Source organism: Aythya fuligula, chromosome 20 (genome assembly GCF_009819795.1).
Source record: "Aythya fuligula isolate bAytFul2 chromosome 20, bAytFul2.pri, whole genome shotgun sequence".
Taxonomy (NCBI): Eukaryota; Metazoa; Chordata; class Aves; order Anseriformes; family Anatidae; genus Aythya; species Aythya fuligula.
Genome location: NC_045578.1, coordinates 6,974,751 through 6,989,288, shown reverse-complemented (window position 1 = coordinate 6,989,288; position 14,538 = coordinate 6,974,751). Strand labels below are relative to the sequence as shown.

The window sequence follows — 14,538 nt, the reverse complement described above, 5'->3', positions numbered from 1 at the left end:
ATGGGCGCGCTGCTGCTGCTGCTGCCGCCGCTGCTCGCCGCGCTGCTCCGCGCCCCCGCGCACGGTAAGAGACCCCCCCCCCCGCCCCATTTTACATTTTACCACCCCCCCCCTTTCATTTTACGACCCCCCCGTACCCATTCTGCACCCCCCCGTGCCGGTGGCCCCGCTCCAAACTTTGCCAACTTGAGCCCCCCCCCCCCCCCCAACATCTCCTCTCCAGCCTCCCCCTCTATGCGCCCCCCCCACCAAACGTTAATCTTGTCCCCCCCCTACCCAAAAAAAAAATATCGCCCGGTGGGGTTTTGCAGCCTGCAACGCCGCCCACGGTGGGCTCCGGTGGCACCCCCCCTTTTACCGGGGTGTGAAATGTGGGGGGGGGTACACGGAGCACGGTTTGGCACCGCCCGGGGGGGACCCGCTTCTCGCCCCCCCCCTACGGGCAGGCTACGCCCCATTGGGGTCCGCTCCCTCCGTGCAGACCCCGCTGTGGGGTTGGGGGAGGATGTGGGGGGGTGTTGGTGGGGGGGGGCTTTTTGGTTGCTGCATCGCTTGGGGTGACCCCAAGGTGTGGGGAGGGAGGTGGGGAAGGGCAGGGGGTGGCTTTTCCCAGGGGGAGGACCACCACCCACATCCCCCCCCCGCCTCGCCGACCCTAAAACCACCCATGGGTGCGTGCACCTTCGCCACCGTGCTGCTCGGCAGCCCCCCACCCCCAAAAAAATAAAAAATAGGGGAGCTGGGAAGCTTTGGGGTGCCCTGATCCGGCACGGCGCAAGCGAGGGGGGTCTGGTGAGGGGGTCTGTCCCCAAGGGGGGGTCTGTCCCCGTTGGGGGCACATTGCTGTGGGGTGCAGGCTGCGTGGAGGAGCCAGCCGCAGGGAGCAGCCGTGCGGGGAGTTACATAAACTCCCATCTGGCCGCCGAGCCCAGCCGGGAAGGACGCCGTGGCCCCGTGCCCGCTGCTATTCCCGGCTCGCCCCGCCACCCCAAAGCTGCTGGCCTTGGCCCCATTCCTCTTGGGGATGTAGGGGACCCCTCCCGTGGGGTGAAAATTGGGGTGAGGCTGCGGGGAGCCCTGTCCTGCTGTGTGGGGGGGCCGTGGGGATGCAGGGGGGTCGCGTCCCTGGTTCTGTTTGGGGTTGGTTCTGTCCTAGGAGAGGGGGCCCTGGGTAGGGCAGGATTTCCCCGGAGGGAGGCTGGTGCTTGCCGTGTCAGTTTAATGATTTCTAATGAGCAATTACCTCCAGTCAGTCCCCTAATTTCTGAATATCAATAAAGTTAATTAAACTCCGCATGTGTATTTCCCCGAGCCGTAGAGGTAGGGATGCCCTGGGAGGTGCTGAGCTCTTCCCAGGGCTGGGAGCGGTGGGGTCCCATCCGCCCTGTGCCCCCCTGGATGTGGTTTCGGGGCTGGGGGCTGCCTGTGGGGTCAGCCCCCCCAAAAAATCCCCGTTAGATGGGGGTCCCATCCTGGCACTGACTTTTGTGGCACCGCCACGCTCGGTGTGGCCTTGGCTCGGCATCGGGGCCGGTGCGTCGTGGGGACGTGGCACGGGGACAGGAGGCACGGGGATGGGGGCTTGGGGCCCTCAGCCAGGCTGGGGGATTGGAGATGCTCTCAGGTGGTGGTGAGGAAGGGTCTGACCCTCTCCCCCTCCTGCCAGCCCCCCCCTGTGCTGTCCCCTCCTGGGGGCAGCCCTGGCTCCCCCCTCCCCAGTGCCCACCGGGGCAGCTCCGTGGCGCTGCCGCAGCGAGCGGCTGCGGTACCAGGGCACGGCTCCATCCCGCCTTCCCCGCAGCACCCGAGCTCTGAAACCTGCCCAGCCTGGATTTTTGGAGGGTTTTTTTGCCACGCTGAAGGGTCCGGGTTGTGAGGAGGGGTCCTAGGAGCAAAGGCGGGCGGCGTGGATCGAGGCTGGGGGGCGCGGGGCCTGGCGGTGCCCCCCCCGGCTCTGCTGCTCCATCCGTCCTCAGCAAGGCACACCCGGTAGCGATGCGTTTTGGGGAGCTGCAGTCTGTGTGCGTGCCTGCTGGGGGGGGGGGTCTTTGTGCCCCCTCGGAGGGGCTTTGCGTGCAAGGAGGCTGCCGGGGAAGGAAGCGAGCGAGCATCTGCTTCAGTAATTAACCGAGCGCGCTCTCCTCCCCTGCGTGCCTTGGAGGAGTGCATCGCCGCCACGCCGCCGAGCTGCCAGGCCGGGATTATCTGGATAATGCTCTTAAGCGGGGCAGGGGTGCCCCACGGGGACGGCGAGCGTGGCTGGGCCAGCGGCAACCCCTCGCTTGGAAACTCACCGGGGATGGAGCCGGCGCTGGGCACCGCACCGGGCACGGCGCTGCCGCAGGGTGCCAGGAGGCTGTGCGCTGCGAAGGGCACGGCAAGGGCATGGGGACACCCTCACGGGGTGTTTTGGGGACCCCCAGGCTGGCACGGGGCTCGCCGGGGCCCGTCGGGTGCTGTGCGGTGCCCGGGGTTGGGGCTGGGGGCTTCGGGGGGCGCAGGCGGCTGCCCTCGGGGAGGTGGATGAAGTTGTGTCTCCGGTGGATCCGGCAGGAGAGGATAATTTAGCTTCCAATCAATTCTTTAAATGCGCACAATTGAAAGATTGCCTCTGAAAGCTGCCTATAACCAGGGAGGTAATGGATTCTCTCCAGTAACAGGCGGCGGTGGCGGTGGCTCGGGAGCGGCAGGATCCCTTCCTCGTGCCGGGGTTCTGCTCCCCAGAGGGCTCCTGGAGGGGCCGGGGGTGTCCCCAAGCTCCCCCGCTGGGACCCGGCCCCGTGCACCCCGCGGTGGCGGTGACCGTGGCGCGGCGTCCTGGATTTGGGGACACGTCCGGCCCTCGGCCCGCTCGCCATGCCGCTGGGGGTTATTACGGATATAATTTAAATGCAGTAACGAGCTGCTCTGAAGGGATCAAATATTAATCAGCCGCGCGAGCGCCGCTGTGACCCTGTGAAAATGGAGAGAGGTGCTTGAAATGCCAGATCAGCCGGCGCCGTGCGGGGGCTGTCCCCAAACAGGGGGGGGCTCTGGCTGTCCCCAGCCGCTGTGGTCCCCTTGGGGGTGGCCGTGGCATCAGCCCTCGGTGGCTTCCAGCCTGAGCTGGGTGGCTCTGCTGTTAGTGTAGGCCCTACGCAAACAGAGCAGCGATGGGGCGCCGGGAAGGGTGCGGGGCTCTATGTTACGGGGGGAGGGATGATCCTGAGGGGTTGGTGGGGGGGTTAGGGGGAGGTTTGGCACCCCCAGAAGCGTCCCCGTGCTGCTGGGGCTGGGTTTTGGGGCCGAGCAGCCGAATGGGGAGCCCCGGGAGCGGGTTTCATGTGCTGAGCGCCGCCGCCTTTCGGTTCTGATCGCTGGCAGCAGGAGCAGGGCTGGGAGCTGGGGGGGGGGGGACACAAAAACTGGAGCAAAAACGTCACCCGTGCACAGCACCGAGGCTGCCCCGTGCAGCCCCGAGCTCAGCCTGGCACCCCAGGGGATGGGGCTGGCACCCCAGGGTGGCACGGGGGGGGCTGTGACAGGGATTTTGGCACACGGCTGCGGGGTCGGGGGGGGGCTGCTCCGGGCGCTGTGCGCATGGGGAGGGGGGAAACGCCGCCACGAGGCTGGCTGGCTCCGCCGGCGTGCGTGGCGACAGCGATCAGGTCCGAAATAGCAGCAGACATGCAATTTATCATCGCTGCTGCTGATGGAAATCGCCGTACAAATGCATTAGCGCCGCGGGGAGCGCGGGGAAGTGGGGGCGCGGGGGCCGGGGGCGCGGGGAGCGAGGGCGGCACGGAGGGGATGGGGGCACCACGACCCAGGGGTGCCCATCTCCCTCGGGTCTCGACGCATCGGTGGCCCAAATTTGGGGTCACCAAGAAGGAAGGGGCCAGGCTGGGCCCCCCCGGAGCCCCCAGGCTGGGTGCTGGGTGCCGTGGGCTCGGTGGCGGCGCGTGCCGGCGGCGCGGTTGGATGTCAGCGGGCGGCTCGGCCGCGATGCTCCGGGGAACCGACTGCGGCGACATGTGACATGTGTCAGCGGGTAAATGACTGTTCAATTCAAGGAGAATCGCAAAACATACAAGGTCAAACGCTTCCCTGCGAGCGCCAGCATGAATATTAAAGCCGGGCTGTGCCGCCAGCTGCCGGGGCTGGAAGCCGCGCTCGCCCACGGTGTCCCCGGGGGCTGCCCCTCGTGTGTCCCCTGCTGCTGCACTGGGTTCTGTCGCTGCTTGTCACCTCCCTGGAGAGGGGACAGCAGCCCTGGTTTGGCCGTGGAGGCACCAGGGTGGTGCCCACCTGCACCCACGTGCTGTATGTGTGCGCCCACCCACCCCTATCCGTGCTCGTGTGCCACCCACCTGCATCCTGGTGCTGCCTGCGCCCACCCACGGGTGCCCATCCCTGCCTGCACTCACCCACGCTCCCTGCCTGCTCCTGGGCACCCAGGAGGGCGTCCCCGTCCCCGTGCCACGTCTCCATCCCTGGGGACGCCGAGGCAGGTGGCAGAGACAGGGAGCTGCCATCAGTCAGGCACATCCCTGTGGCTCGGGATGCTCAGTCCGGTGGCACCGCACGTGCTCGTGGTGGCTGGGGACCGCAGGAGGGTGTCTGGGGACTGGGGGAGGCTGTCTGGGGACCACAGGGTGCCGAGCGTGGCGCCGGCTGCCTGACAGCTCATTCATCACAGCTGCCAGCCCTGGCCACGGGGGCAAAGCCAGATTGGTTTTAAATTGGAAAATAAACCTCGGCTCCTACACATCCACGGCCCCTGCCCTTTCTCCGGGCGGCGAACCCGGCTCCCTGCACCGATCCTGCGCCCCGGCTGGGCGCCAGCACCCCCGGGATGGGGAAACTGAGGCAGGGCACAGGGCCGGTGCCGGGGGCAGCCGAGCGTCTGGCCCATCCCGGCTGCTTTGCCGGGCGCTGTGTTATTGCTTTATTCGCCGGCCGTATCGATCGGCGCTCCCCGGGCGGCTGCGTGCCTGCTTATTTATTTATTTGCGACACCAGCCGCGATTGATTTCTGTCGGGGGGGCGGCCGCCCGCCGCAGACGGATTAGTCTCCAGCATCTCTCCGGCTCGCGGCCGCCGTTAATAGACTCCCACCCGGCAAAGCCGATGTGACGGATTAGGACCACGGCCCGGCCGCAGCCACGTGCCCCGCATGCCAAGGGGGCACCCAAGGGGACGGAACGGCCCCTTCGGAAGGGTCTCGGCCCCCCCCGACAGCACCAGGCCCCAGGGTGGTGGGTGCTGGGTAGCAGAGGTCCCTTTGTCACCAGTCCCCGGCCACCTCGGGGACCCGGGAGGGACAGAGCCGTGGCACGGCCACTGGAGATAAGCTGCTTAGAGACGGTTGCGGAGGTGGAGGTTGTAATCCCTGCGGTGCCTGAGGGGCACGGTGGTGGCATCTGGGCTCGCTCTGGTTTTCCACAGTGCCCCCCAGCACCCGGTGTCCTCCGAGGGTCAGGAGCATCCCCTGGTGCCCAGAGGATCTCCTGGTACCCCAAATCAGCCCCTGGTACCCAAAACATCCTCATGGCACCACGAGCATCTCTTGGCACCCAGAGCATCCTAGTGGCACCCAAAACATCCTCGTGGCACCACGAGCATCCCGTGCCACCCACAACACCGTGGTGTTACGGCCCCATCCACGCAGCCCAGACACGTGCCACCGTGCCCCCAACACCCTGAGCAGGTGACAGGCTGTGGGCAGGGGGTGTGAGGGGTTTGGGGGGGGGATGTCTCTGCCCCAGCGCCCCCGTTTGCTGCGTGGGACAGCTCACGAGCAGGGCGGGACCAGGCCCAGAGCGCCGATCTGCTATAAAAGCCTAAAAGCGATTTTTGGCGCCCTTCAATATAAACTCATTAACTTTTATGTTCTAATAAATGGATCCTGTTAGAAAATAATTCTGGCGGTGCCGGGGGGCAGGTTAACCTCGCGGAGGCGTCGTGGCTGGGCGCTCACCCCCCTGGGCAGCGGGGGGACACGCGGGGACAGGGTGACGTGGTGCTGGGGACAAGCTGCAGCACCCAGCGGCTCCCCCCACGCTGCTCTCCGAAGCTAATGTCTCTTAATAGTCCCTTAAAAGTGGCAGTCGCAGAGTAATTAATCTTTGCGGGGCCCTGCCCTGCTACGGCTCAGTCTAATTACCCGGTAATTGGCAGTATCGTGTCATCAGCGCCGGTGCGCGGCGAGATGTGCCCATGCGCCCTGCTCCGTGCCACGTCGGGGTGCTGAGCGTCACTGTCACCCCCCCCCGGCACCACAGCACGGCTGGGATAGGGGCTGAGCCCCCCCCCCGAGACCCCCACGGTGGCTCGTTAGGGCTGATGAGGTCCTGTTCTTGTTTGGGTTAATTGGGGTGTTCGCAGAGCTGGGTGTTGATGTAAAGGGGGCTGGGAGGTGGCACCGGGGGGGTCCTCAGGGCTGTGTGGGGCAGCAGGGAGGGGGCCAGGTCTGGCATATTTTGGGGTGCTGGTGGGCACGGTCCCAGCGTTGGGGCTACGGTGACGGCCCCGTGGTAGCCACCTGCACGTCTGCACCATGGGGATGGGGGTCCTGGGGGGGTCCCTGCCACAGAGAGGGCAAGCTGAGGCCAGGGCTGCCCCCAGCAGGGCTGATTCCAGAGAACAGGAGGGCAACCCTTAACGTGCAGCGTGACCCAGCTGTGCATTAATTAGCCAAGCCCTAATTGCCCATGCTGCCCTGGTGAAGAGCACGCTGGGGTGAGGTGCGGCGGAGCCCTGCTGCGTGCGGTCGATGCGCTCGCTCGCTGCCCTGGCTCAGGCCCTGCTCACCCAGGAATGCATCTGGAGAAAGCGATCGGCTTTATCGACAGCCCTCGGTCCCCCTGCCACCGCTCTCCTCCCCGTGGCACGGCACGGCATGGCACCGCTGTGCTGGGAGCATGGCCAAAAGGTGCAGGTGGCACCGCAGCGTCACCGCGTGCGGCATCGGTGCGCAGTGAGGGGCTCGCGCTTGGGGCAGCGCCGTGGTGAGGTGTGGGTTTGTGGGGCAGTACGGGTTTGTGGGGCAGCATTAATCCATGGTGCAGCATCAGTTCGTGGGGCAACATCAGTTTGTGGGGCAGTTTTGGTCCCTGGTGCAGCATCAATCCGTGGTGCAGCATTAATCCAAGGCGCATCGTCGGTCTGTGGCGCAGCATCGGTCCACGGTGCAGCATCAGCCCGTGGTGTATCATCGTTCCACGGTGTGTCGCCAGCCCGTGGTGCACCACGTCCCCGCCACCCCACCCTCTCTCTCCTCCCCCCAGGCTTCAATGGGCTGCAGGGGAAGGCCGGGGAGAGCTCGGAGGCCGAGGGGGACCCCACGGCGCTGCCCACGCCGGCCGAGCGGGAGGCCGAGGCGCGCTTCGTCAGCACGGCGCCCACCCTGAAGCTGCTCAACCACCACCCGCTGCTGGAGGACCTGCTGCACGAGGCCTTCCTGAAGAAGGATTACCTGGCCCAGGCGCCCTTCCCGCCCGCCCTTCCCGGCCCCATACTGCCTGCTGACGCCCTGCGGCCGGCCCCTGGCCCCCCAGCCCCCCGCTCCCCTCCTCGTGCCCCCGCCTTGCCCCGTGCCGCCTTCCCCACCGCCCCCCTGACCACGCCAGCCGAGCGCCCGGGGCCGTGGGGGGAGCCCTGGGGGGTCACGCCGGGCGCAGACCCCTCGCCCTCACCCACTGCGGGGTCAGGATCGAGCCCCGCAGCCCCCAGCTGGGTGCCCACCACCCCCGGCACGTCCCTGGGGGGCACCGGGGTGTCCGGGGACGAGGAGGGGACCACCACCACCTCCACCATCACCACCACCACCGTCACCACGCTGCAGGGGCCAGGTGAGCGCCGGGAGGGAGACTGGGGGGTCGGGGAGACACGGGGCTGATGTGGGGGTCTCCTTGTCACCAGCCCCGTGCAACCGGACGCTGGCGGGCCCCGAGGGCTGGCTGGTGTCCCCAGAGCCGGCCGGTGCCCCGTATGACAGCAGCCTGGACTGCACCTACACCATCTCCGTCTACCCTGGCTATGGCGTGGAGATCAAGGTGAGCTGCGGGTGGCACAGGGCGTGAGTCCCTGTCTCCACACATGGCCCTACAGGGCGCAGAGAGCCGTGTCCCTGTCCTTGTCCCCATCCCTGTGCCACTGTCCCAGGAGAAACAGCTCAGGGCATCGCCCACCCTCGGGCTCCAGAGCAGAGACGTGGGTGCACGGGGCTGGCGCGATGCCCCGTGGCTGTCGGCTGCCACAGCTGGCACCTGTTGACGAAGAAGCAATATAGGATTTAATTAACGACGGCATCGACCCAATCTGGCATCGCCAAAAGCCTCCTGCAAGCAGCAGGCAGCAGCACGGGGTTGCTGCTCCGCGCTCAGCCCCCAGCTCGCCGAGCCGCGCTCGCCGGTGCCGCCGTTCATCACCGCGCAGCGCTGCTTAATTAACATCATTAACAGCAAATTGCTCCGGAGTGCTGGAGCACGCGCCTGGCTGCCGCGGGCCCGGCCGTGCCGCAGGGCTCTGGCTGGGCTCTTGCTGCTCCACGTGCCACGGGGAGATTTACGGCGGCACTAACCGTGTTTGAAAGGCGCTGCCCCGCGCGGACAAGCTCCGGCGCGCTATCGACCGCGGGAGATCCTGCTGCCAGGGAGCGCGGTGACACCCCCCTCGTGTCTTTCCCCTCCCCCCCAAAGGTGCACAACATCAGCCTGGCCGAGGGCGAGACGCTGACGGTGGAGAGCGCGGCGGGGCTGGAGCCTGCGGTGCTGGCCAACGAGTCCTTCCTGCTGCGGGGCCAGGTCATCCGCAGCCCCGCCAACCTGCTCACCCTGCGCTTCCAGAGCCCCCAGCCCACCAGCCCCGGCTCCTACCGCTTCCACTACCAAGGTACGGGGTGCTGCCGGGACTGCTGACACCCCACGGGGTGCTGCCTGTCCCCGTGGGGTGCCCCCGTTGGTGTGGCACCAATTTGCAACACGGCGATCCGGGTTAAGCAGGTACACTAACGGAGAGATAATTAGCACTAGAAATTACGCCCTCATTGAGCACCATCAGCAACATCACCGACATGCAAGGGGCTGGGGCTGAGGGCTGGGTGCGGGATCCCCATGTTGGTGCCCGGAGGGGGTCTGTCCTGCCCCGTAACACCACCGCCTGCCCCCAGCCTACCTGCTGAGCTGCCCCTTCCCATCGCGGCCCGCCTTCGGCGACGTCTCGGTCAGCAGCCTGCACCCCGGCGGGGACGCCCGGTTCCGCTGCGCCGCGGGCTACCAGCTGCAGGGCGCCCGCCTGCTCACCTGCCGCAACGCCACCCGGCCCTTCTGGAGCGCCCGCGAGCCCCAGTGCATGGGTGAGCCCCGGTGCATGGGTGAACCCCCTGTGGGGACGCGGCCGGTGCCACCCAAGCACCCGTTGACCACCCCTGCCCGTCCCGCAGCGGCGTGTGGCGGGGCTATCCGTAACGCCACGGTGGGGCGCGTGGTCTCCCCCGGCTTCCCCGGGAACTACAGCAACAACCTGACCTGCCACTGGCTGCTGGAGGCGCCCGCCGGCCACCGCCTGCACCTCCACTTCGAGAAGGTCTCACTGGCCGAGGATGACGACAGGTTTGGGTCTGCACGGGGTGGGAGAGGGGGAGAGGGGGCACCTCGGGACAGCCCCGCGCCATGCGAGGGGGTGGGAGGGGTTGGCCTTGCTGATGGAGGGGTGATGTTGGCCGTGCTCAAGGACAGGGGGATGGCAGTGCTCAAGGACGGGTGCTGTTGGCCATATCCAAGGATGGGTGTCCTCGGCCAAGTTCAGTGATAGGTGCCGTTGGCCATGCCAGGGGAAGGGGACCATTGGGCACACTCAAGGCTGGGTGCCGTTGGCCATGATCAGGGATGGGTGCTGTTGGCCACCTCCTAGGGTCAGTGCCGTTGGCCATATCCAAGGATGGGCACCGTTGGCCATGTCCTAGGGTCAGTATCATTGGCCACGTCCAAGGATGGGCACCGTTGGCCATGCCCAAGGTTGGGTGCAGCACCCTGACCCCCCCGCGCCTCACCAGGCTCATCATCCGCAACGGGAACAACGTGGAGGCACCCCCGGTGTACGACTCCTACGAGGTGGAGTACCTGCCCATCGAGGGGCTGCTCAGCACCGGGCGCCACTTCTTCGTGGAGCTCACCACCGACAGCAGCGGGGCCGCCGCGGGCATGGCGCTGCGCTACGAGGGTACGGGGTCGGGGTGACGGGGAGGGGGCAACCCCACACACACCCCCCTCCCCAGGACCCCACAGACCTCTGCACGTGTGCCCGCAGCCTTCGAGCAGGGGCACTGCTACGAGCCCTTCGTCAAGTACGGGAACTTCACGGCCAGCGACCCCCGGTACCCGGTGGGCACCACGGTGGAGTTCAGCTGTGACCCCGGCTACACGCTGGAGCAGGGCTCCACCATCATCGAGTGCGTGGACCCCAGCGACCCGCAGTGGAACGAGACGGAGCCGGCGTGCCGCGGTGGGCACCGGGGACGGGAGGAGGGGGGCTGTGGGTGCCGGACCTGGGGGGGATGGAGCTGGGGATGGGTCACCACGGGTGGTGGAGCCACCACGGCGCGGCGCGTGCTGGAGGTGAGCGCCACGATGCTGGGTGCTAGATGTGGGGTGCCAAAGCGGGTGCTGGAGCTGGGGGGGGGCCACGGTGGGCGCTGTGGCGAGTGCCCCCACGGTGGTGCCGAGCCCGGCGTGCGCCCGCAGCGGTGTGCAGCGGGGAGCTGACGGACGCGGCCGGCGTGGTGCTGTCGCCCAACTGGCCGGAGGCGTACGGCAAGGGCCAGGACTGCATCTGGGGGCTGCACGTGGAGGAGGACAAGCGCGTCATGCTGGACATCCGCGTGTGAGTGCGGGGGGCTCCGCGGCACGGGGATGAGTCCGGGAGGGTTTTGGGGGTAGGGACACCCACCCTGCCCTCACACCCCACCCCGTGTCCCCCAGGCTGCGGCTGGGTGCCGGGGACGTGCTCACCTTCTACGACGGGGACGACCTGACGGCGCGCATCCTGGGCCAGTACACGGGCGCCCGCGGCCGCTTCAAGCTCTTCGCCTCCAGCGCCGATGTCACCATCCAGTTCCAGTCCGACCCCGGCGCCGGTGCCTTCGCCTACCGGCAGGGCTTCGTCATCCACTTCTCCGGTGAGCCCCGTGGCAAGGAGGGGTGTCGGCGTCCTCCCCGTCCCTGTTCCTGTCCCTTTCTCACCCCGCTGTCCCCGCAGAGGTGCCCCGCAACGACACGTGCCCCGAGCTGCCCGACATCGCCAACGGCTGGAAGACGGCCTCGCAGCCCGAGCTGCTGCACGGCACCGTCGTCACCTTCCACTGCTACCCCGGCTTCGAGCTGGCCGGCACCGACCTCCTCATGTGCCACTGGGACCTGACGTGGAGCGGCGACCTGCCCTCCTGCGAGCGGGGTGAGCAGCGGGGACACGCGCCCCCCACGTCCCCTCCTCGCCCACCCCATCCCTCGGCCGCATCCCTCACCTCCCCGTCCCTGCCGCCCGCAGTCACCACCTGCCGGGACCCCGGGGACGCCGAGCACAGCCGCAGGGTGGTCTCCAGCCCCAAATTCCCGGTGGGGGCCACCGTGCGCTTCGTCTGCGACAAGGGCTACGTGCTGGCGGGCGCCGGGCTCCTCACCTGCCACGACCGCGCGTCGGGGGGACCCAAGTGGAGCGACCGCCTGCCCAAATGCATCCGTGAGTCGGGGGCACCCCCGGGGGGCCGGTGTGCACCCAAGGGTGGGGAGGGAGGACGAGCGGGCGGTGACGTGGCCGTGGCCGTGCCCTTGCCCTCGCAGCGGAGGCGTACGAGCCCTGCCACAACCCCGGCGTGCCCGCGGGCGGGCGGCAGAGCCCCGAGAGGCGGCTGTACCCGGCGGGGGCCACGCTGCGCTTCTCCTGCGCCTCCGGCCGGGCGCTGCTCGGCGAGGGCACCCTGCGCTGCCTGCCCGGGCACCCCTCGCGCTGGAGCGGCTCTCCCCCCATCTGCAAAGCGGGTGAGCGGACCCCCAACCCCTGCCCCGACACCCCTGAGGACCCCCCCTCCACATTTCTCCCCATTTATCAGCTCCTTTTGCAGCCTCCTACGATGAGTTTTACAGCAACCGCAACCTGGATGGTAAGGGAAGCGGGGGCTTGCTGGGGCACCCATGGGTGCTAGCGCATAGTGAGCACCCCGGGGGTGCAACCGCTGCCGGGTGCCCCCCCCGTTGAGCCCCCTTCTTCCTCCTCTGCTCCCCCCGGGGCAGCCGTGGCCAAGGCTGTGCCCTCGGGGCCGGCGCTGGAGGGCACCAACGTGGCCATCGCCGTTTTCCTGCCCGTGCTGGTGGTGGCCCTGCTCATCGCGGGCGTTTACCTCTACTTCTCCAAGTGAGTGCCCACCTGGGGGGGGTCCCCAGCACCCCCCCCCCTATGCTCCCAGCCCCTCCGTTGTCCCCCCTTTGTCTCCGTCTCCCCGCAGGCTCCAGGGGAAGCCGGCCCTACAGCTGCCCCTCTCCGGCTCGCACCCCTACGACCACATCACCGTGGAGTCGGCGTTCGACAACCCCACCTACGAGACCGGAGTAAGCACCGGCCCCCCCGCCCCCATAGCCGGGGGTCTGCACCCCCCCATAAGACCATGGATAAAGGGGGGGGATCGTGCTCCCCGGGGACCCTTCCCCCGGTTGCGTGTCCCCAAGGGGTGCGCGCAGGGGGCCGTGCACCCCCCCTGGGGAATGAGTGGGGTGGGATAGGGGGGGCTTGGGGAGGGGTATGGGGTGGGATGGGCACCCCCCGGGACGTTATAGGGTGGGATGTGGGTCTTAGGGAGTGTGTGTGGGGTGGGATTTTCAGCCCCAGGGATATGTGTGGGATGGGATTTGTGTCTCAGGGACCGGGTAGGGGGTGGGATGTGCATCCATGGGGCCATCCAGTGGATGGGATTTATGTCTTGGGGAGCGGGTATGGGATGGGACGTGCACCCCCAGGGTCACCTATTGGATGGGGCCGTGTATGGGATGGGATATTCACCCCTGGGGCCACCTACTGGATGGGACCGACACCTCGGGGACAACCTATGGGATGGGACGTGCACCCCCAGGGCCACCTATTAAATGGGATATCCACCTTGGGGACCGAGTATGGGATGGGACACCCACCCCAGCACTATACCCGGGGTGGGACAGCCCCCCCAACGCCCCCACACGGGGCGCAGCACCCATCCCAGGGACTGGGCTCTGTAGGACAAGCTGCCCACCCCCAAGGCTTCCCATGGGATGTGCCCCCCCCCCGGGACCATATAGGGTGGGAGACGTTTCCCCCCCACCCCGGGCACCCCACAGCACCAGGGGGTGTCCAACCCCTCGCAGTCTGTTTCCTTTGCAGGAGACGAGGGAATACGAGGTGTCCATCTAGCCCGGGGTGCCGCAGCCCCCTCCTGAGCCCCCCCCCCCGTGTGCCTGCTGCCCCCCCCCCCCCCCCATAACCCCCCCTATGGGGCCAGGCACACCTCCCGCAAGGAGCCCCCCCCCGGCGGGAGCCCCCCTCCCCAAAACCTCCCCGCCACCCCAACCCCTCCAAGACCCCCGTGGGGTCTCCCCCAGCCCCCCCTGACCCCCCTGCTGGGGGTGGGCAGGGGGTGCTGAGCCCCCCCCCAGTTTCCCCAGTGATGGAGGACGCCCCCCAAATGGGGTGGGGGGGGGCGCGAGGCCATGGGGAGCCCCCAGGGATGGGCAGGGGTCCCTGGGGGGCAGCCTGAAGGTGCCAGGGGGGTGTGGGGGGGCAGCCAGCAAGGTAATGGGGTGTCCTAAAGGGGGGGGGGGGACAAGAGGGGGGGCTCAGGGTGCCCCCACCCCACCCCCATCCCCCTCCTGACCTCGGTGCCCCCAGCATGCTGCCCCCCCTCCCCCCCACCTCCTGGTGTCCCCCCCTCTCTGCTTGCTTCACCCTCCCAGGGGATGGGGGGCACCCATGGGGGTGTCCCCGTGTCCCCCCCCCCCCCAAAAAAAAAAAAAATCCCAAACCGCACATCCTGGCACCCTATGGGGCCGGATCTGCCCCCCCCCAGCCCCGGGGTGGGCAGGGGGGCACCGGGCCTGGCTGTGTCCCTGTGTGCCCCCCCCCCCTCCCTGGGGCTGGGGGTTTCACATAGGGTGCGTGCCCCCCCCCCCCCCCTTTTCAGAGGAGCCCCCCCCTCATCTTTTGGTCGGATCATTAATAAAAAAAAGCGGTGTTTTAGAAGAAATCCTGGAGTGGTGCTGAGCGGGGGGGGGCACTGGGGGTCCTGGGGGGGTTCTGGGGGGGTCCCTGGGGTAATGGGGGGGTCCCTGGGGTGGGGGTGGGGGGCACCCACCACCCTATGAAGCCCTCCCCGGGTTGTGTACCGCGCCCCCCCACCCGAGGGAGCGCCCTGCAGCACCCCTGGGTGCTCCCCACGCTGCTCCCCCCCCCCCCCAGCCCCCACCCCCTGGGTGCCCCCCCCCCAAATTTTCCAGGTGCTCTGCGCCTTTAAGAGGCGCGGCCCGCGCCGCGGTGACG

At 68.1% G+C, this 14,538-nt stretch overlaps 1 protein-coding gene across 1 annotated transcript; it reads left to right on the top strand.

Annotated features, from left to right (window-relative positions):
- Positions 1-13,572, top strand: SEZ6 (seizure related 6 homolog). Its single transcript, XM_032201160.1, has 17 exons — positions 1-64; positions 7,269-7,832; positions 7,903-8,036; positions 8,682-8,874; positions 9,152-9,337; positions 9,425-9,593; positions 10,037-10,203; positions 10,291-10,485; positions 10,725-10,863; positions 10,962-11,158; positions 11,239-11,433; positions 11,527-11,718; positions 11,820-12,017; positions 12,101-12,139; positions 12,270-12,390; positions 12,482-12,584; positions 13,387-13,572. Exons 1-17 carry the CDS (start codon positions 1-3, stop codon positions 13,414-13,416), a joined length of 2,886 nt encoding a protein of 961 aa, XP_032057051.1. The 3' UTR covers positions 13,417-13,572.
- Positions 13,573-14,538: the final 966 nt, after the last annotated feature.

Coding starts and splice junctions, on each gene's coding strand:
- SEZ6 (XM_032201160.1), top strand. CDS start 1: ATGGGCGCGCTGCTGCTGCTGCTGCCGCCGCTGCTCGCCGCGCTGCTC. Junction 8,875..9,151: donor CTACCGCTTCCACTACCAAG/GTACGGGGTGCT, acceptor GCCTGCCCCCAG/CCTACCTGCTGAGCTGCCCC. Junction 11,159..11,238: donor CTTCGTCATCCACTTCTCCG/GTGAGCCCCGTG, acceptor CTGTCCCCGCAG/AGGTGCCCCGCAACGACACG.